Below are 27094 nucleotides of genomic sequence, written 5' to 3' on the forward strand. Positions count from 1 at the left end.
ATTCATGTGTAAAATTGAGATACATGTGAAGAATACGTGAGTTGACATGTGTATGTCAACACAACAGGCACTCAAATGAGAATTATTATCATTATTACTATTACCCATTAAAAAGTATAATTTTTAAAACGTGCAAAGTTTTAAAGTTCCAAATTGGTATCTAATGCTAAAAGAAATTTTTAAAAACTTCTCACCAAATATAACAATTTTGTTAACAATAACAGCGAACACATTCTGAGCATTTATTATTTGCCAAACACAGTTTTAATCAAGTATTAAGCAATGTGATAACCATCAATGAGTTATAGACCTGACTATCCATGAGGTAGGAGGTATTGTTAACCCCATTTTGCAGATGAAGAAACAGAAGCAGGTAGTAAAGTGACTTTCTCAGAGCTGGGATACAAACTCAAGCAGTATGACCACAGAGCCTGTTTTTCTCTTGATCACTTTTACGGTAACTTGTTTTTGTACAGGATAGAGCTATATATATTCTAAATATACATGTGTGTATATATATATATATATATATATATATATATATATAAAATTAGTTTTCCAGCTTCAAATTACATGTCTTTACTCTTGAGCAAACCTTTCCCCATTCTCACTCCCTCGAGACTAAAGAGAAGTCAAAGTATTTGGAAATGGATCTTCACATACACCTCTGTGTATAAAACAAATACGTTGAGAGTACAAAGGTTATATAATAATAGGAAAAGTTGCTCCATTATGTTTTACGAGATAAAACAAAAAAAAAGATTAATTGTCTTTTCAACCTCTACTAACTTGTTAGAAGTTAAAGATCTATTAAAGATCAGGAAAACACACCCAAGGTTAATGGGATACTCCAGACCCCCATACCCTCTACTCTGAGCACATTTGTCACCAAGATCTGATTAAAAGCTAAATCAGATCATATTATATCCCATTCCAGCTCTGCTGAAAATCCTACAGAGTAGATTCCTTACCATGATTCTAAAAACTCCGGCTTCTGCCTACCTCTTCAATTATTTCATACTCCCCTCCCCTCTGCCTTATTTTGCTGACAACACACCTGCCTTCTTTCTAACCCTTGAACATGCCAACGCTGCTTTCTGCTTTAGGACTTTAGTTCTCGCTGTTCCCTCTGCCTGGAAGGCTCTGATCCCAGATCTTCCCATGGCTGGCTTCGTTTTGTTATTCAGACCTCAGTTCAAATACCTCCTTCTCTGACTCTCCCTGATCACTTCATAGAAAGAACCTACCTCTACCCCAGTCTTTCTCTATCCCTTTTCCTACTTTATCACCTTCACAGTACTAGTTACTATCTAAAATTATTTATTTATTGGTTATATGTTTATTATCAGTCTCCCTCCCAAATGGAATATAAATACCTTGAAGGCAGGAGATTCAACTCTATTTACTGTATCTAGAGCAGTGCCTGGCATATAGTAGGTCCTAAACAAATATTTGTTTAGTGATTAAGTGAAAAGCACAGAAGAATAATGAGCAAACTACCCTGACCGTAGCAGAGACAGGGGACTAAATATTAGAAAGTCAGAAAGAAAACAGAAGAAAATAACTATTCTGGCCCTACTTATTCGGTTTGGTTGTAATACGAATACAAGAAAGATAAGGTAGTTGGAAGTTTAAATGAATGGAAATGCATAAGTTAGTTAGTGTAGCCCTAATGGCCATATTAATGTATTTTGTTAAGAACCATTCTCTGAAGGACATTTCCTTATGGTCAGTTAATCTCTTCCCATACAAAGTTCTTTTTACTTATTTATAACAAAATATAATTAGGAAAGGAAAGTTAACTGATGAATAATCTACTAAGTAACTTTTTTTCTTTTTCTTGAGGTACGCGGGCCTCTCACTGTTGTGGCCTCTCCTGTTGTGGAGCACAGGCTCCGGACGTGCAGGCTCAGCGGCCATGGCTCACAGGCCTAGCCGCTCCGCAGCATGTGGGATCTTCCTGGACCGGGGCACGAACCCGTGTCCCCTGCATTGGCAGGCGGACTCTCAACAACTGTGCCACCAGGGAAGCCCCTAAATAATATTTTTAATTTAAATTTCAAAGTAATTTAATTCCAGGTTAAACCAGAAAGTTCTTATCATCTAATTTACTTGGCAGAAAATTGGCCACAGAAAAATTTTCATGGCATCCTCTTTCAGGAGAGAGATTTCTTTCATTCAGATATTTAAAAATGCATTCTCAAACTTCAAATTCTTAGGCCTCTGACAACCTCTTCAGTAAATAAAATTATTTGAGAGGATGCTTATACTTCGAGCACTGTAAAATTAAAACTGAATAGTTCATATCTGTGATTAACCAAGTGTACTTCCTATTACTGCTTCCCTGTACTATCTCTGTGATATCAGGCATGTTGTTGACTTTGTTAGTATATGTATTTATCTTTTAGGTCATCTAAAGGTTGTCTATTTAAGTTAAAGTTCAAACTGAGATAGGCTAATGGGGTAGGAAAGTGCTATCTCTAAAACCTCAGGCAATTCAGCTAACTCCTATAAGGAAACTGAATTTTTCTTACTATTTCTTCCAATATGTGTAGTAAAATGAAGCACATCACTTGACAGCCATCAGATTTGATTATTTGTATTTTCAGTAATCAATAATACCTTAAACTGTAAAAAAAAAGCAGGGATTTCAAAGCACTGAAATTTTTATTCAAGCCCAATCACATAAAACTTACCCTGTTTTTAGATAACAGAAGGAATAAGTATTTTAGTAAAATGTTATTAAGCTACTTTACTGATTTTTACCTAATGACCCAAGAATCAAAGTAGACTTTGACTCAGTCATTTGAAGATGCCTAAAAAAACAATAAAAAATATAAGAGGCATAACTTATGCTTTGTGCAGGTTGTAAAGAAGCATAAGCTATGCTCTGTGGAACTACAGAATAAAGAAATACTATTATTTTAATGAAAATTATAAACGTTGTAAAAGTTCCATTCAAAATAGATGGAAGAGTGAAAAATCTCATTTCCCCCTCTATCATCTTATTTTCTTTTGAATTGTCATTCGATAATCAACACTACTGTCTAACTCAATGCCAGACGCATAGGAGGAAGTCAATATAGGCTTTGGGAATGACTTCATTTCTTGCCTCCATACACTCATAATCCATTCAACACCAGTCAACTTACTGATGTTGATATAAACTAATAATGTTAAAAGAAACCTGACAAAGTGATCCAGGTGTACATATTTTCACACATAAGTATCATTTAATATATTAACATTTCTTCCCTGAAAAAGCTTTAAGGGATAAAAGTTCATTTAATCAAGACACAGTTTCATACCTAACAACTAGACCTGACTGCACAATACATACTGTGAGATCATATTAAAGTTAATCCACAACTTATGAATTATAGTAAATATCCTAACAAGTTGGACTGTACCATGGAGAGGTAAATATCTAGATCAGCTTTTAAAAACACGTATGAAATATACACATCAGGATTTCAAACTGATGTACCTTTGCTAAACGATGAAGCGTTTCTTATTCTAAAATTACAATATCTCCATTTGGTAATCTGACACGAACAAGCTGATAAATGCAATCAGAACAACAGTATATTCTGGCAAAGCTGAAAATTTCCTGAAAGCCTAGAAAAATATGTCTACAACAGATGGATCATTTAGGAAATAAGTACAACACTCTGTCAAATGGAGCACTATTCTAATTCCCTAAACTAAAATCGGTAGGAGCTCCACTTCCCAAGAGTCTGTGACATTAGTAAGGCCAAAGAGGAAAAACCTAGAGCTGCACATAAACATATCTGATATGACCTAGAGTGCCACACTGTTAGGTTTCCTGTTAAATATACTAAATTTAGGTAAAGTCCTTACCAGTTAACTTCTTCACAGGTTGGAGCCGAACACTGATAGACTGATGTGTGAGTAAGGGGGAGGATGGAAGAGAGCGAGACATGCCCTCCATAATCCGAATGTGCTGCATACCTTCACTCACTGGAAGTGGTGGGACGGCGTAGTCTGGCTCAAAAGCACAGTCGCTTTCTGTGGAGATGCCACCTGTTACATAGAAGAGAATGGGAGAAAAGAGCTGGTGAGAAAATATTCTTCTACTAAAATTCTTCTCTATTAAAATTTATCTTTTTGGATGACTCAGCACAGTGTACACTGATATTGATTTTTCACTGTGAAAAGAAAATAAGGAATTCCCAACACACAGATTCATTTCTACGTAACTGGGTACTTAACTTCAGGTCCAGCACTAGGAAACTGAACATGAATAAGACAGGATTCCTCCTCGTAAGGGGCTCACTGTCTCATGAACAACGTAGTCATATAAAAAGTAATTACAGTACAATGCAACAAGTGTTACGATTACAGCAATGGTCTTCAATTGTCCCTGAGAAGACAAACATGAAAGAAGATATTCCCCTGCTTGACAATCCAATCTGTGCAATTCCTAGTAGGATCACTGTTACCCTATTTCTTATTCTCTTTCTCCAAGAATGTACCTGAAAATATAAATGGGTAAGACTAACATTATATGGTGATTTTTGAATCTGCTCAAACATTTAAAAAAAGAGTAAATGATATGCTGTTTACTTCCACTTACGTACTGTTGACTTCTACTGCCGGCAATGGCAGATTATATACTTCAGACCAACCTTTCCCTAAGAAAACTACAACTATATACATTTTAAAAATCTTCCTGAAGGCACTGGAGAGTTAATAGCATGATGAAGAATTACAAGAAGACTGAGACCTGGTATTTGGGGCCACTTTTTACTTTGTGGCATCTGAAAGGCTAAGAAGCCATTGACAGTTTTACAGAGCTGGGAAGACAAGTACTGGAATGGCTGGAGAACCAAGTTGCGAAGGGGGAGCTGGTGTAACTCCAACACTTTTGTTTGGAACCCCAAAGGGCTACATTCTAGGAGTGTGTATAAACCAAAACTAGGGACTTCCCTGGTGGCGAGTGATTAAGAATCTGCCTGTCAATGCAGGGAACACGGGTTTGAGCCCTGGTCCGGGAAGATCCCAGATGCCACGGAGCAACTAAGCCCATGTGCCACAACTACTGAGTCTGTGCTCTAGAGCCCACATGCCACAACTACGGAGCCTGCATGCCACAACTACTGAAGCCCACACACCCTAGAGCCTATGCTCCTCAACAAGAGAAGCCACCGCAATGAGAAGCCTGCACACCACAACAAAGAGTAGCCCCTGCTCTCTGCAACTAGAGAAAGCCCACATGCGGCAAGAAAGTCCCAACGCAGCCAAAAATAAATTAATTAATTTATTTAAAAAACAACAACAACAAAAAAAACTAGACTGGCCTTTACAGGACTGAAGCTCAGCTCCAAATGTCTACCACAAAATTTAATTAAGGCAATCTTGGATTGCTAGTCCCTGCCAAAAACAAACATAAATTTTCTTAGAAGAAGATAACATCATCACAGATCTCAAAATACTTCCAAAATTTTTCATATACAATATCTGGTCCTTAACTAACAATAACAAAGAGAGAACATGAAAAAAGCAAATCAGAAAGATCATGCAAAATAAAGTCTTAGAGGGAATACAGACTATGGAACAATAAGACACAGAATTTAAACTAGTATGCTTAACACCAAAAAGATTAAAATACTTAGGAATGAATTTAACCAAGGAGGTGAAAGATCTGTACATTGAGAACTATAAGACACTGATGAAGAAACTGAAGACACAAATATATGGAAAGATATCCTGTATTCATGGACTGTAAGAATTAATATTGTTAAAATGTCCATACTACCCAAAGTAATCTACAGATCCAATGTAATCCCTATCAAAATTCCAATGGCATTTTTTCACAGAAATAGAAAAAGCAACTCTAAAATTTGCATGGATCCACAACAGACTCTGAATAGCTAACGTAATCAAGTAATCTTGAGCAAGCAGAACAAAACTGGGGGCATAACACACTTCCTAATTTCAAGTTATATTACAAAACAGTAGGAAGACAATTTGGTACTAGCACAAAAACGGACACATAGATCAATGGAACAGAATAGAGAACCTAGAAATAAACCCATGCATATACGGTCAACTAATCTTTGACAAAGGCACCAAGACTATACAATGGGGAAAGGATAGTCTCTTCAATAACTAGCATTGGAAAAACTGAATATCCACATGCAAAAGAATGAAACTGGATCCTTATCCTACACCATACACAAAAATCAACTGAAAATGGGTTAAAACTTAAACCTAAGACCTGAAACCATAAAGCTCTTAGAAGAAAACACAGGGGGAGAAGTCCATGAAATTCATCTTGAAAATGATTTTTTTGGATTTGACATCAAAAGCACAAGCAACAAAAACAAAAGTAAAGCAAGTGAGACTATATCAAACTAAAAAGTTTCTGCACAGCAAAGGAAACCATCAACAAAATGAAAAGGCAACCTACCGAATGGGAGAAAACGTTTGCAAACCATGTATCTGATAAGGGGTTAATACTAAAAATATGTAAAGAACTCATACTCAATAGCAAAATAAAACAAACAAACAAAAAAACCTAATTTAAAAATGGGTAGGATTTCCCTGGTGGTGCAGTGGTTAAGAATCTGCCTGCCAATGCAGGGGACATGGGTTCGAGCCCTGGTCCAGGGAGATCCCACATGCCGCAGAGCAGCCAAGCCCATGCGCCACAACTACTGGGCCTGCACTCTAGAGCCCGTGAGCCAGAACTACTGAAGCCTGCGTGCCTAGAGCCCGTGCTCCTCAACGAGAAGCCACTGCAAGGAGAAGCCCACGCTCCACTACGAAGAGTAGCCCCCACTCACCGCAACTAGAGAAAGCCCATGCACAGCAACGAAGACCCAACACAGCCAAAAAAATAATTATAAATAAATAAATAAATATTTTTTAAAATGGGCAAAGGACCTGAATAAATATTTTCCAAAGAAGACATACGAATGGCCAACAGGCACATGAGAATGTACTCAACATCAACAATCATCAATCACAAAAATCAAAATCACAATGAGATACCCCTCACACCTGTTAGGACAGCTATTACCAAAAAGTCAAAAGATAATAAGTATTGGCAATGATGCAGAGAAAAAGGAACCCCTATACACCATTGGTGGGAATGTGAATGGTACAACCATTACAAAAAACAGTATGGAGATTCCTCAAAAAATTAAAACTAGAACTACCATATGAACCAGCAAACCTACTTCTGAGTATATATCAAAAGGAAGTAAAATTACTATTTCAAAGAGATACTTGCACTCCCATGTTCACTGCAGCATTATTCAAAGTAGCCACAATATAGAAACAATTTCAGTGTCTGTCAATGGATGGATGGATGAAGAAAATGTGATTTTACAAACACACACACACACACACACACACACACACACACTCTCTCTCTCTCTCTCTCTCTCTCTCTCTCTCTCTCCCTCCCTCCCTCTCTCTCTGAGGAATATTATTCAGCCTTAAAAAAGAAGGAACTCCTTCCACTTGCAACAACAGGGATGAACCTGGAGGACATTATGCTAAGTGAAATAAGCCACCAGACACAGAAAGAAATAATCTCTATGTAATCTCACTTATATGTGGAATCTAAAAAATAAGGTCAAAATCATAGTAGTAGAGAGGAGAATGGTGGTGGCAAAAGGAGATGTTGGTCAAAGGGTAAAAACTTTCAGTTATTAGATGAATAAGTTCTGGAGACCTAATATACATCATGGCTCCTAGACACAGTCAATTACTGAGTCAAAAGTGCTGAGAGTTTCTATTGAGAAATACTGACCAAATGCTGTATTAAAATTGTGTGTCATGTTATGTAAAAAGAAAAAAATTAACATGCTTAATATATATATATTTTTTTTGCAGTACGCGGGCCTCTCACTGCTGTGGCCTCTCCCGTCGTGGAGCACAGGCTCTGGACGCGCAGGCTCAGCGGCCATGGCCCACGGACCCAGCTGCTCCGCGGCACGTGGGATCCTCCCGGACCAGGGCACGAACCCGTGTCCCCTGCATCGGCAGGCAGACTCTCAACCACTGTGCCACCAGGGAAGCCCAACATGCTTAATATTTAAAGAAAGTAAAAGTTTAGAATTTCAGCAATGAATTATGAAAATAAAAACTCAATAGGTGGATTGAAAAAACAGATTAGACACAGATGAAGAGAGAATTAGCAAACTGGAAGATAAAACATTTATGCATCAAAGGACACTATCAAGAGAGTGAAAAGACAACCCTCAGAATGGTAGAAAATATTTGCAAATCATTTATCTGATAAGAGTCTAGAATTGAGGGGACTTCCCTGGCAGCCCAGTGGTTAAGACTCCGTGCTTCCACTGAAGGGGGCACAGGTTCAATCCCTGGTTGGGGAACTAAGATCCCACATGCCAGAGTGGCACAGCCAAAAAAAGTTTTTAAAATAAAAAACTTAAAAAAAAAAGAGTCTAGAATCAAGAACATAAAAAGAACTCCTAGTACTCAACCACAAAAAGAGACACAATGCAATTTAAAAGTAGGCAAAAAACTTGAGCAGACATTTCTCCAAAGAGAAATGTACAATACAAATGGACAATAAGCTCATAAAAAGATACTCATATCATCATTCATTAAAGAAATACACATCAGAGCCACAATGAAATACCATTTCACACCCAGTAGAATGGCTATTAAAACAACAACAACAAAGAAGTGTTGGTAAGGATGTGGAGAAATTAGAACCTTCATACATTGCTGGTGGGAATATAAGATGGTACAGCTGCTGTGTAAAACAGTTTGGCAGTTCCTCAAAAAGTTAGACACAGAATTACCATACAACCCAGCTATCCCTCTTCTATGTATATACCCAAAGGCAATGAAAACAGGTTTTCAAGCAAAAACCTGAACATAAATGTTCACAGAAGCATTATTCATAATAGCCAAAAAGCAGAAACAACTCAAATGTCATTAATTGATGAATCAATAAACAAAATGTGGTATATCTATAAAATGAAATATTATTTAGCAATAAAAATAATGAAGGCTTGATTCATGCTACAACACTGATAAACTTTGAAAACATTCTACTAAGTGTAAGAAGCCAGACAAAAACAATGCCACATGTTGTATGAGTCCATTTATATGAAATGTTCAGAATAAGCAAATCCAGACAGAAAGTAGATTAGTGGTTGCCAGGGATGACTACAGGAATGAGGAGTGACTGCTTAATAGGTACAGGGTTTCCTTTTGGGGCGATGGATTATATAGCAGTGATGGCTGCACAACACTGTAAATGTACTAAAACCACTGAACTGTACACATTAAAATGGTTAAAATGGTAAGTTACCTCAATTAAAAAATATTACGTAGATATTTACCACCTACTCACATATTTATTCAAACCAGAAGACTAGTAATCATTCATTTCTTCCCATCACATCCCTTTGCAACAAATGCAATAGCTATTCTGCAGAGTATCAACCTCATATAGAGTTCAAATCTACCATGTTCTCTTCATTTCTCCTATCACTACCATAGTCCAGATCACTACTATCTTTCCCCCAAACTTCTGTTGGTAGAAATCTAGGACTTATTCCTTATCTTTGGATTTCAAAACTTTTACCAGAATAGGTCTTAACTTTTTATTTCTCATTAGTCACTGGGTCCTTTCCTTTACTATATTGACCAATTATTTTCTTCCAACCGTTCTCTTCTCTTTCTCTCTGGAACTGTGATCAGATGAAATCTCCTAGACCTATTTCACAAGTCTCTTTATTAATAGATTTCTAATCTTTGGGCTTTCATGAATAGACATGAGACTGATTTATATGGAATTATAGTATTTTACAGGTTTACAAAGAGGTATGTCATTAGTGTAATAATTCCCTAATTAAAGAAAAATCAGCACTAGATTGTTTAAAGACAATATATCTAGAAGAATGCATTTGATTTAGTGAAGTATCTCTTTTCATTTGAAATGTTCTAATCTTAAAACTTAGCTGATAATTTTAGAATCTAATAATACTCCTTAAGGAATAATACTGCAATTAGTCCAGTATGGATGTCCTAGTTTACTTTTTTGCTTAAAAATATTTTCCTCTATCTTCTCTGCCCTATAAATAGAGGAAAAACTAAAAATATATGTTTCAAGTAAAGAAAAGTACTGGTATGCATGAACAGAATTGGACTGCATTAGCCATTTTTTTCTTGGGTAACTAACAACCTCAAAATCTCTGTAGTCTACAACATTCACTTTTATGCTCATGAGTCTGTAGATTGACTGTGGGTCAGCTGATCTTGGTTGGGTTATCAAGTTCAGAACTATTCCAATGTGTCATTCATATTGGGCCTAGTCACTGAAGGGGCAGTGAATATGTGGGGCACACTCTTGTCATGGTAGATCACAGGGCTGCAGGAGACCAAGTTAAATCAGAGGAGCATATTTAAGACCTCTGTTCACTAATATTTCACTGGCCCAAGCAAGTCCAAGAACAACATCAATGGGGCATGGAAATACACCTGGTGCATTTCAGTGGGAACCACTGAAAAGCTGCATAGCAAAAGAAATGGATGTATAATTTTATAACAGGAAGGAAGTAAAAAATTTGAAATCCAATTTACCAGGACTTCCCTGGTGGTCCAGTGGCTAAGACTCCACACTCCCAATGCAGGGGGTCCGGGTTCAATCCCTGGTCAGGGAACTAGATCCCACTTGCTGCAAATATAGAGTTCGCATGCCGCAACAAAGATCCCGCATGCAGCAATGAAGACCCCCGTGCAGCAACTAAGACACGGCACAGCCAAGTAAAAAAAAAAATGTAAAAAAAAAAAAAAAGAAATCCAATTTACCAAGCATGTAAGATGATATTTACTGGTACTCCAAATTACTCAATCTTCATTTTCCTACCACTCACTTTTCCTGCTATAATCAACTGAATAAAAGTTACTGAAATAATGTGATAGAGATATGGCAGAATAAAATAAACTGCTAATGTGACAGGAAAATTCAGTTTTGCTGGATACCCGGAGATTAGATATTCAAAAGTTGAATTAAGATAGCACAGGGAGGGCTTCCGCGGTGGCACAGTGGTTAAGAATCCGCCTGCCAATGCAGGGGACACGGGTTTGAGCCCTGGTCCAGGAAGATCCCATTAGTTGCCACGGAGCAACTAAGCCCGTACGCCACAACTACTAAGCCTGTACTCTAGAGCCTGAGAGCCACAACTACTGAGCCCACACACGTAAAGCCCATGCTCCGCAACAAGAGAAGCCACCACAATGAGAAGCCTGTGCACAGCAATGAAGAGTAGCCCCCACTCCCTGAAACTAGAGAAAGCCTGCATGCAGCAACGAAGACCCAACGCAGCCAAAAATAAATAAATAAAATAAATTTGTTTTAAAAAAAAATAAAGATAGCACAGGGATATCAAGTATATGGACACTAAAGAAATGTTAGGAGTAATTATGACTCAAAAAACTTTCAGTCCTAAGTCTTATATTTAGTACAGATGATTACGAGATATTAAAGTTCAAGTTAATAAAGAAATTCTTTAGCTGAAGGCCGTACCTATTCTACAGAACTGCCTTCTAATTTTTCAAGTTACATAAATAACCACAAATAAAACTTATAAATCAAAAGCCTCTAGCATGATAATTCATTAAACTGTATACATTACTTATGAATTTTCCAGTTTATATGTTATTAAAAGTTATTTTAAAAAGTACACAGAGAAACAAAACAAAACAGAGCATGGTGATAAACTAGTCCCTAAAGTCAAAGGGCTTTTACATATTTCAGAAACAAAGGGGTTTTGCCTGAAATTATTCCAAATATCATTTTAACTTACAGCACTCGGTGACTCAGTAATAGTCTCATAACGTGCCCATAATATCAGGCAGGAAACAGGCCAAGAGAAGTGTAATAGCTAGTACGGGGTCATGTAATCAGACAGCATGCCTGCCTATGCAGAAAATTTTAAGTAATCTAGAAAAAATTCCACTAGAAAAAAACAAGTGAGTTAGACAAACTCAAAGATTACAGAGTCCGTATACAAGAAGCAAATTTCCAGCAATGAATATGCAGAAAATTAAAAAAAATTTAAACCAGTAACACCAAAACAGCACCATTAAAAACATGAAATAATTAGGAAGAAATCTAACAATATATGTACAATATTTGTATGCTGAAAACTACAAAACACTGATGAAAGACATCAAAGACCTAAATGGAGAGATGTACTATTGACCTGTTCATGGATCTGAAGATTTTAGGATGCTAGGTCTCAAAGTGATCTACAGGTTTAAAGCGATCCTAATGAAAATCCAGCAGTCAATTATTCTGGTAGAAATCAAAAAGCTGATTTTAAACTCATGTAAAAACAAAGGGACTAGGATAGATAAAATAATTTTGAACAGTAAAATCAAAGTTTGGAGTCTCACAGCACCTCATTTCAAGACTCATGTGAAGTTACTGTAATCCAGACAGTATGTGGTATTGGTAAAAGAATGGACACAAAATCAATGGAACACAACAACTCAGAGGCACTGGTAAAGTTCACAGTCCAGGGGCACAGGCTCACCAAAAGACTGAGACCTAATCATAGGACTACAGAATGCTTCCCACCCCACTCCCACCTTATAATTACATTACTATTTGCCGCAGTTCATTTTATCCAGTACACCATATTCACCTTTCAGCAGAAACTTACATGGCATACTAAAAGTTAAAAAAACAAACAAATAAACAAAAAACAGTATGAAGAGACAGTGCACGCATCAGAACCAGCCTCAGATATGGCAAAGATGTTGGAATTATAAAACTGTGAATTAAAAAAATGAAATACTTAGGTATAATTCTAACAAAATATATAGAAGATCTATATGAGGAAGACTACAAAACTCTGATGAAAGAAGTCAAAGAAAATCTAAATAAATGGAGAGAAACTCCATGGTCATGGATACAAAGCATCAATACTGTCAAAATGTCAATTCTCCCCAAACTGATCTAGCAGACTTAATGCAAACCCAATCAATATTTGTTGATATTGAAAAACTGATTCTAGAGACTTCCCTGGTGGTCCAGTGGTAAAGAATCCACCTTACAATGCAGGGGACGCAGGTTTGATCCCAGGTCGGGGAACTAAGATCCCACACACGACGCTGCGGGGCAACTAATTCCATGCGCCACAACTGCTGAGCTTGTACGCCTCAACTAGAGAGCCCACGTGCTGCAAACTACAGAGCCCACGTGCTCTGAAGCCTGCGTGCTGCAAGTAGAGACAGAAAACCCACACGCCACAACTAGAGAGAAGCCCGTGCACAGCAACAAAGAGCCCATGTGCCACAACGAATGATCCTGCATGCCTCAACGAAGATCCCATGTGCCACAACTATGACCAGATGCAGCCATAAAAATTAAATAAATAAGAAAGAAAAACTGATTCTAAAATTTATATGGAGAGGCAAAAGACCCAGAATACCCAACTCAATATTTGAAGGGGAAGAACAAAGATGGAGGACTGACACTACTGAACTTCAAGATGTACTATAAAGCTACAGTAATCAAGGCAGTGTGGTACTGATGAAAGAACAGACAGACAAATCAATGGAACAGAATAGAAAGCCCAGAAATAGACCTACATAAATATAGCCAAAGGAGCAAACGCAGTACACTGGAGAAAAGATAGTCTTTTCAACAAATGATCCTTAGACAACTGGACATCCACCTCCAAAACAATAAATCTAGACACAGACCTTACACCCTTCATAAAAAATTAACTCAAAATGGATCACACACTTAAATGTAATATGCAAAAGTATAAAACTCCTAGAACATCACATGGAAAATCTGGATAACCTTGAAGACATGATCCACGAAAGCAGTAACTGATGATCTAGACTTCATTAAAATTTAAAATGTCTGCTCTATGAAAGACACTGTCAAGAATATGAGAACACAAGCCTCATACTGAGAGAAAATATTTTAAAATATATCCAAAATATACAAACTAAATGATAAGAAAAAAAATTAAAACATGGAAAAAGACCTGGACACCTCACTAAAGAAGCAAATAAGTATACGAAGAAGACATTCAATATATGTCATTAGAGAACTGCAAATTAAAACAACTCAAGGTACCACTGCACACCTATTAGAATGGCCAAAATCCAAAGCACTGACAACACCAAATGCTGGTAAGGATGTGGAGCAACCGGATCTCTCGTTCATTGCTGGTGGGAATGAAAAATGGTGCAGCCACTTTGGAAGACAGTTTGGCAGTTTCTTACAAAACTAAACATACTCTTACCTTACAATCCAGCAGTCATGCTCCTTGGCATTTACCCAAATGAGTTGAAAACTTATATCCATACAAAAACCTGCACATGGATATTAACGGCAGGCTTTATTCACAACTGTCAAAACCTGGAAGCAACCAAGATGTGCTTCAGTGAATGGATAAACTGGTACATCCAAACAATAGAATATTATTCAGCACTAAAAAGAAATGAGCTATCAAGTCATGAGATGTCATGGAGGAACCTTAAATGTGTATTACTAAGTGAAAGAAGCCAATCGGAAAAGGGTACATACTGTATGATTCCAACTATATGACATTCTGAAACAGGCAAAACAATGGAAACAGTAAAAAGATCAGTGGTTTCCAGGGATTGTAGGGAGGGAAGGATGCACATTTAGAGTATAGAGGATTTTTAGGGCAGTGAAGCTATTCTACATGATACTATAATAGTAGGTATATGTCATTATACATTTGTCAAAATCATAGAATGTACAACATCAAGAGTGAACCCTAGGGACTTCCCTGGTGGCACAGTAGTTAAGAATCCACCTGTCAATGCAGGGGACACGGGTTTGAGCCCTGGTCCAGGAAGATCCCACCTGCTGCGGAACAACTAAGCCCGTGCGCTACAACTAGTGAGCCTGCGCTCTAGAGCCCGCAAGCCACAACTACTGAGCCCACGTGCCACAACTACTGAAGCCCGTGCGTCTCGAGCCTGTGCTCCACAACAAGAGAAGCCACCACAATGAGAAGCCCGCGCACCGCAATGAAGAGTAGCCTCCCCTTGCCGCAACTAGAGAAAGCCCGCGTGCAGCAATGAAGACCCAACGCAGCCAAAAAATAAAATTAATTAAAAATATATATTTTTTTAAATAAAAATGAAAGGCTTCCTTAAAAAAAAAAAAGAGTGAACCCTAATGTAAACTATGAACTTTGGGTGATAATGATGTGTCAATGTCGCTTCATCTATTTTAACAAATGTACCACTGTGGTGCTGGGATGTTAACAGTGGGGGAGGCTGTGGGTGCAAGAGGCATATATAGAAACTCTGTACTTTCCACTCAATTTTGCTGTGAACCTAAAACTACTCTAAAATAGAAAATCTTTTTTTTTTTTTTTTTTTTTTTTTTTTGTGGTACGCAGGCCTCTCACTGTTGTGGCCTCTCCCATTGCGGAGCACAGGCTCCGGACGCACAGGCCCAGCGGCCAAGGCTCACAGACCCAGCCGCTCCGCGGCATGTGGGATCCTCCCCGACCGGGGCACGAACCCGTGTCCCCTGCATCGGCAGGCAGACTCTCAACCACTGTGCCACCAGGGAAGCCCGAAAATCTATTTTTTAAAACAAATAAATCTATAACCAAAAACCAACCAAAAAGAGTGGGTAGAATACATATCTGAAGACTATGAAAATAAACAGTAGCAGGCAGATTGGAAAAGAAGCACAGAATGTGAAGTTCCATTGAAGTGGTGGTGAGTTTGCCATGTTTTTTCTCAGGTATTGCCTCACCTGGACTCAAAGGCAGCCCAAAACTGAGAATTGTACACCGGGTAAGAAAAAGCTCCAAGAAAATCCCTCCCTTTCTAGTGAGGAACAGGGAAGGGGGCCCTTGCTAGTCTGAGAAACTAGGGGAAATCCCTCCTTTTTCCCTTCTCTTCTATCCTGGTCTCCAGCCAATTCTAGGGCAGTAGCAGCAGAGAGATGGTAGTGGTGACTGGGCAGGTACCTAAAACCCTGGGAGAAGTGAACCCTTTTTTCTGACCCCAGGAATTGTAATCCCAAGAGTGTGAGGCAAATCCTCACTGCTTTTTATTTCTCTGTCCTCTTATCACTTGACTTGGATACAGACACAGTTGTAGGAATTGAACAGTGGAACAGGGAAACTAGAGTCCCTGTTTTTTAGCCAGACTACTAGCAAGGGAGAGTCTGAGAGCTGGAAAATGTTGGTAAGATTGGGGTGTGGAGGTATATCAAGCAAACAATCCCATAGAGTTGTATATGAACTTCAGGGCTCACCTCTGAGCTCTGCGTGCATGGATGTGACCCTAAACATCCATACCATAGGCTTTAAGAACAGAGCAACAAGACATACTTACTACCACTCTGGTCCCAGAATGGATACTGGGTCCCACACATGGAAATGATCTAAATAGAAATGCTCAGAAAACCGAACTGACGTTGCAACTAGAGCCCCGAGAATGCAGGTAGGAATCTGTTTCCTGAACATAATCTGGTTGACTAGCCACTAACATACACACACACACACACACACACACACAAATCAACCTTCTCCTTAGAACTTAAATAAAACCTAGGGTCTCATATCATAATATTCAAAATGTCCAAGATATAATCCAAAATAATATGGCATATGAAGAAACAGGGAAATCTCAACATGAGAAGGAAAAGTCAACAGATGTTACTCCCAAGATTATACAGATATTAGAATTAAACACCAAAGACCTTAAAGCAACTATTACAACAATGCTTCAATAAGTAAAGGCGGGCTTCCCTGGTGGCACAGTGGTTGAGAGTCTGCCTGCTGATGCAGGGGACACGGGTTTGTGCCCCAGTCAGGGAAGATCCCACATGCCGCGGAGCAGCTGGGCCCGTGAGCCATGGCTGCTGAGCCTGCATGTCCGGAGCCTCTGCTCCTCAATGGGAGAGGCCACAGCAGCGAGAGGCCCGCGTACCACAAAAAACAAAAAATTTAAAAAATTAAAAGAAATAATAATAATAAGTAAAGGCAAACATTATTGAATGAATGGGAAGACAGAAAATTTCAAAATCTAGTGTGTAGTTTACACATACAACACATCTCCTTTTGGACCAGTCACATTTCAAGTGGTCAATAACTACTGTATTGCACAGTAAACCTTTACACCTATGTCCAGAATCAAGTTCATTTAGTTTCTAGAATATAAGGCAAAAAGTATGATCCAATCACTAAATACTGGAAAGATCCTAGAGGATGACTCTTACCACATTCCCATTCAACTCATCGATATGGCCTAAGCAGAAGAAAGACAAACCTTAGAGAATGCCAATGGATTTTTGTAACTTATTCAGGTTGTGTATCCCACTGCTGCTGCTGCTTTAGATGTGGTTTTCTTGCTAAAGCAAATCAACATATCCCTGGTACCAGGTCTGCAGCTACAGACCTGAGAATGAGATCATCGTAAGCTGTAAGCATTCAGCTGTCAGGGTTAGCTATACATTTTCACTGGCCTACCTGCTATTAATTCTCCTGGTCTTAGGAATAATCTAATCCACAGGGACCTTAACTGCCTTTCCATTCTAAGGGCACCATGCTGGTCTACTACACTAATAATTTCATGCTGATTAGACTTGGTGAACAAGAAGCAGCAACTGATCTAAGTACTGTGGTAAAATATATGCACTCCAGAGGGTGGGAAATCAATTCCACAAAAATTCACAGGTCTTCCACACTGGTAAAATTTCTGTGAGCCCTATGGTCTTGAGCAATTCAAGATATCCCTTCCAAGGTGATGAAGTTGCTGCACCTACTCTCTCTTAATACTGAGAAAGAAGTGCAATGCCCAGTAGACCTCCTTGGATTTTTGAAGCAATCTGTTCCTCATTTGGGTATGCAACTATGAACTATTTACCAAGACTGCTGGATGTGAGAGAGGCCCACAACAATTGAAGGCTCTGCAACACATATGGGCTGCTGTGAAAGCTGCTTTGCCACTTGGGTTATATAACCCACTAGATCCAATGTTGCTTGACGTATCTGTGCTAGATAGGGATCTTGAACGGTTATTGCACAACTTTAGGTGAATCTCAGGCCAGATCTCCAGCATTCTGTAAAAAAGCTATGTCATCCGGTACAAATAACTATCACCCTTTTTCGAAAAACAGCTTTTGGCTTACCACAGGGCCTTAGAATGAATGCCTGATCATGGGCCACCATGTTACCATGTGACCTGGGCAGTCCATCATGAACTAAGTTTTGTTGGACCAACAAAGCAATATGGTTGGGTGTGTACTGAAGCACTTCATCATCAGAAGGAAGGGATATACATGAGATCAGGCTTGAGCAGGTCCTGAAGGCATAAATAATTTGCATAAGCAAGTGGCCCAGATGCCCAAGTTTCCTAATTCCTGCTATATTGCTTCTTTTCTCTCAATCTGGATATATTTTATCTCATGGAGAATTCTCTATGACCATCTCACTGAGGGGGAAAAAAATTAATCTTGTTTACTGATATCTCTGCATGATAACATGCAGATGACAACAATACTAGAGCCCCATTCTGGGGTCCTGAAGGACAGTGGTGAAGGGAAACCCTTCCAGGGCCAGAAGTATGAACAGGGTACCTAGTTGTTCATTTTGCCTGGAAGGAGAGATGACAGAGATACTGTTCTATACTGACTCAAGGACAGTGTTTAATGGTACGACTGGATATTCAGAGATTTGGAAGGAATAATTAGAGAACTGGTGACAAGGAAATCTGGGGATAAGGTATATGGACAGACCTCTTTGAAAGGGCACAGAATATGAAGCAATTTATGTCCCATGTGAATGCTTGCCAAAGGGCAAACTCTACAGAGAAGGTGCTTAATAACCCCGTAGATAAGATGACCAGTTTGGAGGACTAAGCCAGTCTCTTTACCCAGCCATTCTATCTTTGCCTAGTGGGCTCATTAACAAAGAGGCCATGGTAGCAGGATGCAATTTATACAGGGGCTCAGCAATATGGGCTTCTGCTCACCGAGGCCAACCTGACTACAGCCACAGCTGAGCATCCAACCTGCCAAAAGTTCACGCATGCACTGGGGAAGAGGCAGGTGGATGCCCCCAATACATGGTACCATTCATGCGATGGTTGGTCAGTTGTCTCTCTACTCATTTCTAGTCCCTGGTGACTTCCCCTTCCTTCTTAGTAAATCAATTATGAATGTAAAAATATTGTTTATAGTGTCAAGGATTTCAGACTGTCTTAGTCTGCCCCCTTGTGGGAACCAGCTCTTCAATCTTTCACTAGGAATAAAATTTATTAAATCCAGCCTGGTCCTCAAACAAAACAAAACACAAAATGTATTTATTAGATAATAATTTTACCCTAGGCTTCACTAATAGGTTCCTTCCTCATCCTTTGTTATCCAACTCTTTATGACCCTTCAATAAAACTTATGAAGTTTTTCAAAGAGATTTTTGTCATTTTTATCTCTTGCGAGAAGAATTCAGATAAAAATATTTTAAATCAGAATCTTTCTAAATGTCCAACAAACCTTTTCCAACCTTTTTAGTTCCCATGCTTTTATTCCGTTTCATTCATAAATATGGATAAGCAAGGAGTGGCTTCTACAAGCCTTCTAGTGTTAACTAGTCCAATTATCATAATACTAAGTAGGATACTTAATATGTTCTGACACAAAACGTGATTAGGGTTGCATATTCCTAGAGTTTAAGATATTACTAAGTAAATTATTATGAAACACTTCGAAAATCTGAACACTCATTGATGAGGAAATGGTGGAATAAATTATGGATTACTTAGCTAAGGAGGATTATACAGATTTTAAGAAATTAGAATTTAAGTATGTTCCTGGAGGGATGGCCATGCTACACTGTTAACTGAGGGAGAAAAGAATTAAAACTGCATTTTAGGTTTTCCCTGGTGGCGCAGTGGTTGAGAGTCCGCCTGCCAATGCAGGGGACACGGGTTCGTGCCCCGATCTGGGAAGATCCCACATGCCGCAGAGCGGCTAGGCCCGTGAGCCATGGCCGCTGAACCTGCGTGTCTGGAGCCTGTGCTCCACAACGGGAGAGGCCACAACCGTGAGAGGCCTGCGTACCACAAAAAAACAAAAACAAAAACAAAAAAATGCATTTTATTTTTTAAAATCTTCAAAGTAATACATACACACACACACACACACACATCCATGCATGTGCCAGTATGACTTTAGCGGAAAACATGGAAGGATACAGACTGAATAAAATTAATACTAGTTACTTTAGGGGAGTGGAAGAGGAAGAAGCCCTAACATATCCTTTCTAAATGTCTACATTGTTTGCTAAAAGTAATTTTTTACTTAATACAATTATTATATCTCACATTAAAAAATATAAAGTGTAACTGAAATATATAAACACATTCTGACATATGCCTAGCACCCTAAGATAATAAGAAATTGTTGGCTAGAGGGCCAATTTCAAGTTTAATTTTTTGGAAAAAAGAGTGTTACACAAAGAATTATCAACAAGAAGTTAAATCTCAGAAGAAACATATGACAAGAAATAAAGACACTTCAGAGGGATCTGTCATTTAAGGTCAGACCTTTTCAACTCTGTTGGTCCAACCACCAACAAACAAATTTGTGTTTAAATATAAGAATGGAAAGATTCTAAATATGTGCTACCAACAAGGCTGATTTGGAACTTTTGGCATAGATCAGTGTAAAGCCTGAAATATTTTCTGACTGAAAATAATACTTCACAGCATTATTCTGAGAATTAAATGAGGATTTTGTGAAAGTACCTAGCTCAGAGCCTGGCACATATGTATTATTAAAATTCTTTTCTTTATTCCTAAAGCAATCTATGTTGAAAGCTAAATAATTTTTATCAGAAGGAGAAAGTACTAAAACAACAAAATAATCCTGTACATTAGTGATGCCACTATGCCAGATATACTCTTATACTGAGATAAAGAAATGATATACTGAATATTGAAATAATTTTCCTTATCATTCTATATAATAAAACACTCTGGGTTTAATAAAGAAATCATCGTCACCAGACTAAAGATAATTTGTATACGTTTCAAGCACACGAACATCTCATTTCTACGAAATATTTCATATGCTTATAAGGAAAGAAAAAGAACCAGGAGATAGCATATTTGAAAATTTAGTACATTATTACTATAGATACACCAGCATGCAATAATCAAATGAAACCAGCTACAAATAATGGGAATCACACAAAGTCAAATACTGTGCAATTTCCCAGTCTTCCGGCATGAACTGATCATAGGCATTATTATACCAATACATATCTTATATATCAGAGTCTAATGCCTGCATAACGTTATCTTTGCAGGAGTAAATCAAAACTGGGTTTCAGCCATATTACATTAGTTCATGCACCTATTTAGTATCTAGAAGCAGTAAGTCGGCTTATGTACAGATGACCTCTAATGCAAAATCATTTGATTCAGGAAATGGAGCTAGTACAATAAAAAACAATTCTGATGAAGCACCCCATGATTCCAGAAATACAGAACCAGAACTCCTAGAACTGATAAGCTTCCTTCATCAACTCGATGGCCTAAATGCAAGACATTGGTACTGTGCTAGATGCTAAGATCCTACCATTAATGAACTCCTAGATTACTAAGAAAAACAGAGATCCAACAGACAAATAAGACCAGATGTGGTATATAATATAACCCAATAATGTACAAAATGCTACGCTGGAAAGCAGAAAATAACCACCCAACCTGAAAAGGCTATACTAGGTTAAACTGTCACAATCAGTTTTACAGTCTTATTTCAAGAGCCTCAATTCACAAATCAATAGATAGTTGATAGCCTGACAAACTACATACATCCAACAAATTCCTCACACCGCGGCTTTACTTTTTCAGTTACGTAAATAACAGAAGTGAATATTGGATCAATATGTGACCTGGGCACATCCACATACTTTCCCATGCACACTAAGTGCTAGATATTTGTTCATTCCTTCATTCAGCAAATACTGAAAAAATTTTATGTGCAAGTGTTCTAAGGCTAGTGTGGTGAATAAGACGAAGTCTCCGCTCAAATGAAACCACAAGTAAAGTAGTGGCAATTATGAAGGTTAGAGCTGGGTGTTTAGGTGGTCAGAGAGAAGGCCTCTCTCACTTAAGAAGAAATCTACAGTCCTTTAGTCAAGAAAGAACAAATGTACAAGCCCTTCAAAGAAAACACTCTTTAACATGTTTAAGCAAAAAGGCCAGCATAGATGAAACAAAGTGGGTAATGAAGGGAGTGGGAGGACATAAAGTATTAGAAAAAGGGTAGCTTAGGCAGGGTCATGTAGAGAATGATAAAGACTTTGGAATTTATTCTGAATGTGACAGGAAGCCACTGGAGAATTTTTTTTTCAAGTTTGGGGAAATATACGATTTGATTTGTTTTAACTAGAGCAGTATAGCTATCAAATGGACAATAGATTATATACTGGCAAGAATAGAAATAATAAGTTAGGACACTATAATAGTAGTAAAGGAAAGAAACGATGGTAGTTCAGACTAAAATGACAACAATATAGGTGGTGGGGAAATGATAGAAAATATATCTTAAAAAGAACAGATTTTTAAAGCATTATAAAACAAAACAAAAAGCCAATAATGGAGGAGGAATGTTAAGAAATCCATGGAAGACAGAAACTAGATGCAACTGGAGGGAGGAAATTATAGCCCACAGCATGTGTAGTAGGATAACTGTAAAAGATGAGAGTGTTTCCAGGTCTGTTTTAACCACAAAAGCAAGAGATGCAAGGAACAGGAAGTTCTCAGGGCAGCAATCTTAGTGAGTGGCATGAGATCTGTTTCAGTCCAAGTAGTCAGGCCATCTCCCATCTCCTACATTTGATAAGCAGATGACATCAGAGCTCTTTGCCCCTAAACCAGAGCAATGAGTGTGGGTATGTGTGAGTCAGAATCCACTGCATCTGAAAGACAGATCAGAGGCCAAACTAGTTAGTTAACACACAGGAGAGAGCCCTCATGCCCGAAGATTAACACACCTCACCAGACACCTTACCTTACGTGTCTGCCATTATTACTGAGAAGAGACATTAAATAGCAACTATATCCACAATCAAGCAGGGCAGATTATCAAGCATTATGGCCCTCTACAGGCATATCAGTTGTTTAAAGATAATGTTTGCTCTGAACAGACTGGCATCTGTTCTGGTTGGTTGATATTTTTGGCATATTAATTATTAAATATTTTGAATGTTACCCTCCAGACAGGCCAACACAAAATATAATAAAATGGAAAGGGACTTCCCTGGTGGCACAGTGGTTAAGAATCCACCTGCCAGGGGCTTCCCTGGTGGCACAGTGGTTGAGAGTCCGCCTGCCGATGCAGGGTACACAGGTTCGTGCCCTGGTCCGGGAGGATCCCACATGCCGCGGAGCGGCTAGGCCCGTGAGCCATGGCCGCTGAGCCTGCATGTCCAGAGCCTGTGCTCCGCAACGGGAGAGGCCACAGCAGTGAGAAGCCCACGTACCGCCAAAAAAAAAAAGAATCTTCCTGCCAGTGCAGGGGACATGGGTTCGATCCCTGGTCTGGGAAGATCCCACATGCCATGGAGCAACTAAGCCAGTGTGCCACAACTACTGAGCCTGCACTCTACAGCCCACAAGCCACAACCACTGAGCCCACAACTGCCGCAACTACTGAAGCCCATGCGCCTAGAGCCCCTGCTCTGCAACAAGAGAAGCCACCACAATGAGAAGCCTGCACACCACCACGAAGGGTAGCCCCTGCTTGCCGCAACTAGAGAAAGCCCACGCGCCGCAACGAAGACCCAACATGGCCAAAATAAATCAATCTATTTTTTTTAAAAAATGGAAGGGCTCTGGTTCTGGTTCTGGGTTAAAATGGAGTAAGCACACTCTGTGTTAACTGAATATAACTAAAACCCATGAATGTAACTGACAACCCTGGAAAGAATGATGGAGCAGCAATCTGAGGACTCTGAAAACTAAACAGTAGCAGGCAAATTGTGGAAGGAAACCAGAACTTGACAGACAACCAATTCAGTGATGCATTTCCTGTTGTTTTTTAATGTCACCGAACTCCCAGCCTGAACTCAAAGGAAATCCAAATCCTGGATTGGCACACCAGAGTCAAACAGATACAAGTCTTCTCTTTCTGATTAGAGAGTATAAATGGGGCAGTGGTGGGGGGACAGTCCATATAGAACTGTGAGAGTGGGAAGATCTGGCTTTTTTCTCTTTTTACCTTCCTCTTCCAGCCCCGCCTATAGGTAAGACTATTTCAGTAATGGCAGCTGTAGGGGATACTTAAATCTCTGAGGCAGGGGAATCCTTTCTGAACAGAGGATCAGTGATATGAGCAATGTAGTAGAACTGCAAGGGGAAATAGATAAATCCACACTTACGGTCTGAGATTTCTGACAGAATGAGCAGACATAAAATCAGCAAAGATATAGAAGACTTGAACAACACTATCAATTAACTCAACCAGACTAATATTCGTAGAACCTTCCACCCCCAAAGAGCCTAATACACATATTTTAAGTGCACACAGAACATTTAAGATAGATAATTTCCTGGGCCATAAAACATATCTCAATAAAACGTGATCTAACTCAGAATATGTGTTCTTTGGCCACAGCAAAATTAAACTAGAAATTAATATGAGGAGGTATCTGGAAAATTCTCAAATGTTTGAAAACTACATCAACACACTTCTAAATAACACATGGGTTAAAGAAGAAACCAAAAGGGGAATTAGGCAGTATTTTGAAATAAATGAAAAGCATTACTCATCAAAGTCTGTGAAATGCAGCTAAGTCAGTAAATAGAGGGAAATTTATAGCACTAAAATTCCTGTATTAGAAAAGAAAGTTCCAATATCAGTGATCTTAGCTTCTACCTTAAGAAGCTAGAAATAGAAGAGAAAATTCAACCCAAAGCAGGCAGAAGTAAGGAAATAATAAAGAGCAAAGAAGAAACTGATAAACTAGAAAACAGGAAAGCAATACAGAAAATGAATGAAAACTGAAACTGATTCTTTAAGATCAATAAAATTGATATATCTCTATCCAGAATGATCAAGACAAGGAGAAAGAATACTCAAATTAACCATATTAGGAATGAGGAGAGGTGACACCATTACAGATTCTATAGATTTAAAAAGGTTACTCGGGCTTCCCTGGTGGCGCAGTGGTTTAGAGTCCGCCTGCCGATGCAGGGGACATGGGTTCATGCCCCAGTCCAGGAAGATCCCACATGCCGCGGAGCAGGTAGGCCCGTGAGCCACGGCCTCTGAGCCTGCGCGTCCAGAGCCTGTGCTCCGCAACGGGAGAGGCCACAACAGTGAGAGGCTCATGTACCGCAAAAAAACAAAAACAAAAACAAAAAAAAAGATTTTTCTTGAGTTAATTTGAATAGTCCAAGAAGGAGGAGTTAATTTGAATAGTCCTATATTTACTAAAGAAATTTAATTTATATTTTAAAACTTTCCCACAATGAAAATTCCAGGCCCAGATGCCTCCCTGGGAAATTCTATCAAACATTTATGAATGAAGTAATACCAATTCTATAAAAAATACTCCAGGAAATTGAAGAGGGAGAAATATCTCTCAACTTTCAACTGATTCTATGAGACCAGGAGTACCTTGATACAAAAATCAGACAAAGACATCCTAAGACAGGAAAATTAAAGGCCAATATCCCACATGAACACAGATACAAAAATAATTAAAACTGTCTTAGCAAATCAAATCTATCAACTGTACAAAAGCAGGCCACACAGGCCAGATTTGCTCACCCTGCTTTAAGCACTACTGCTCAACCATAATGGTCCAAATCAAATAATAAAAATATTTGTACCACACTGGAAAAAACTGATATCGTTTACCACTGGAGGTGACTGACATGAACTTCAGCTACTCCAGACACTACCCCAAGGACTGAGAACTTATTCTAACATCTCCTTTCACACATTACTTGCTTTTATTTGAGTTTAGATCTTTTTTCACTTACTACTTTATGTATTTATCACCAATTCAACCCTAAGCCTTTCATCAATTAAAACTTTTCTAAAGATAATTAAATGCATCAGATTTCTACCAATTTCATTTTCCTGAGAATGGCTCTTCTGGAAGCTTCTAAGCTACTCCAATCTGGTCTGTTTACCCTCCAACCCTGTCTTTTCATTGTATGCTGAAGATTTCTTTACCCTTCTCTTTTGTTAAATTTCCTATTTCTTGTAACCTTTCCCTTTTTTATTTGGCTGACTTTCTCATTTTGATGGATCACATCCTCCAACAGATTTCTAAGAAAGGGTACAAGGTAGGCAAACAAACAAATAAACCAAAAAAACAAAGAAAAAACCTTACATGTCTTAAAACATCTTAATTTAACTCTTACATCTGATTAATAGTTTCAATGCATATGAAATACAAAGGGGTTGAAATTATTTTCCCTCAGAATTTTGAAGGTGATGCTCCATTTCTCATTTAGTATCTAATGCTACCATTAAGAAGTCCAAAGCCAACTGATTCCTGTTACTTTGACACATTTTTTTCCCTCTCTGAAAGCATGAAAAGACCTTCTGTTTCACCCAGTGATTTGAAATTTCACCATGATGTGTCTTAGTTTGTGTTTATACGCATCCATTGTAATGAGTACTCAGTAAGCCTTTTGAACCAGAAACTCATGTTCTTTAGTCCAAGAAAGTTTTCTTGAATCATTTTGTTGATGATTTCTTCCCCATTTTCTCTGTTTCTTCTGGGAGCTACTGGTGGTGTTTTTCTTTTTTTAATTAATTAATTAATTTATTTTTAGCTGCGTTGGGTCTTTGTTGCTGCACGCAGGCTTTCTCTAGTTGTGGTGAGCGGGGACTACTCTTCGTTGCAGAGTGTGGGCTTCTCGTTGTGTGGTTTCTCTTGTTGCGGAGCACGGGATCTAGGCACGCAGGCTTCAGTAGCTGTGGCACACAGGCTCTAGAGTGCAGGTTTAGTAGCTGTGGTGCACGGGCTCAGCTGCTCCACAGCATGTGGGATCCTCCCAGACCAGGGCTTGAACCCGTGTCCCCTGCACTGGCAGG

The 27094-nt window shown here is 38.7% G+C and overlaps 1 protein-coding gene across 1 annotated transcript in view; it reads right to left on the minus strand.

Annotated features, from left to right (window-relative positions):
• The window catches only part of TANC2 (tetratricopeptide repeat, ankyrin repeat and coiled-coil containing 2), a gene marked incomplete at its 3' end in the record, with an annotated part of 353474 nt that overhangs the window by 234671 nt on the left and 91709 nt on the right, over positions 1–27094 (minus strand). The window contains exon 4 of the mRNA XM_082861750.1: positions 3862–4044. Within this exon, the coding sequence (XP_082717876.1) occupies positions 3862–4044 (183 nt within the window). The remainder of the gene's footprint in view (positions 1–3861; positions 4045–27094) is intronic.

This window comes from Leucopleurus acutus (assembly GCF_964270905.1).
Source record: "Leucopleurus acutus genome assembly, chromosome: 19".
Taxonomy (NCBI): Eukaryota; Metazoa; Chordata; class Mammalia; order Artiodactyla; family Delphinidae; genus Leucopleurus; species Leucopleurus acutus.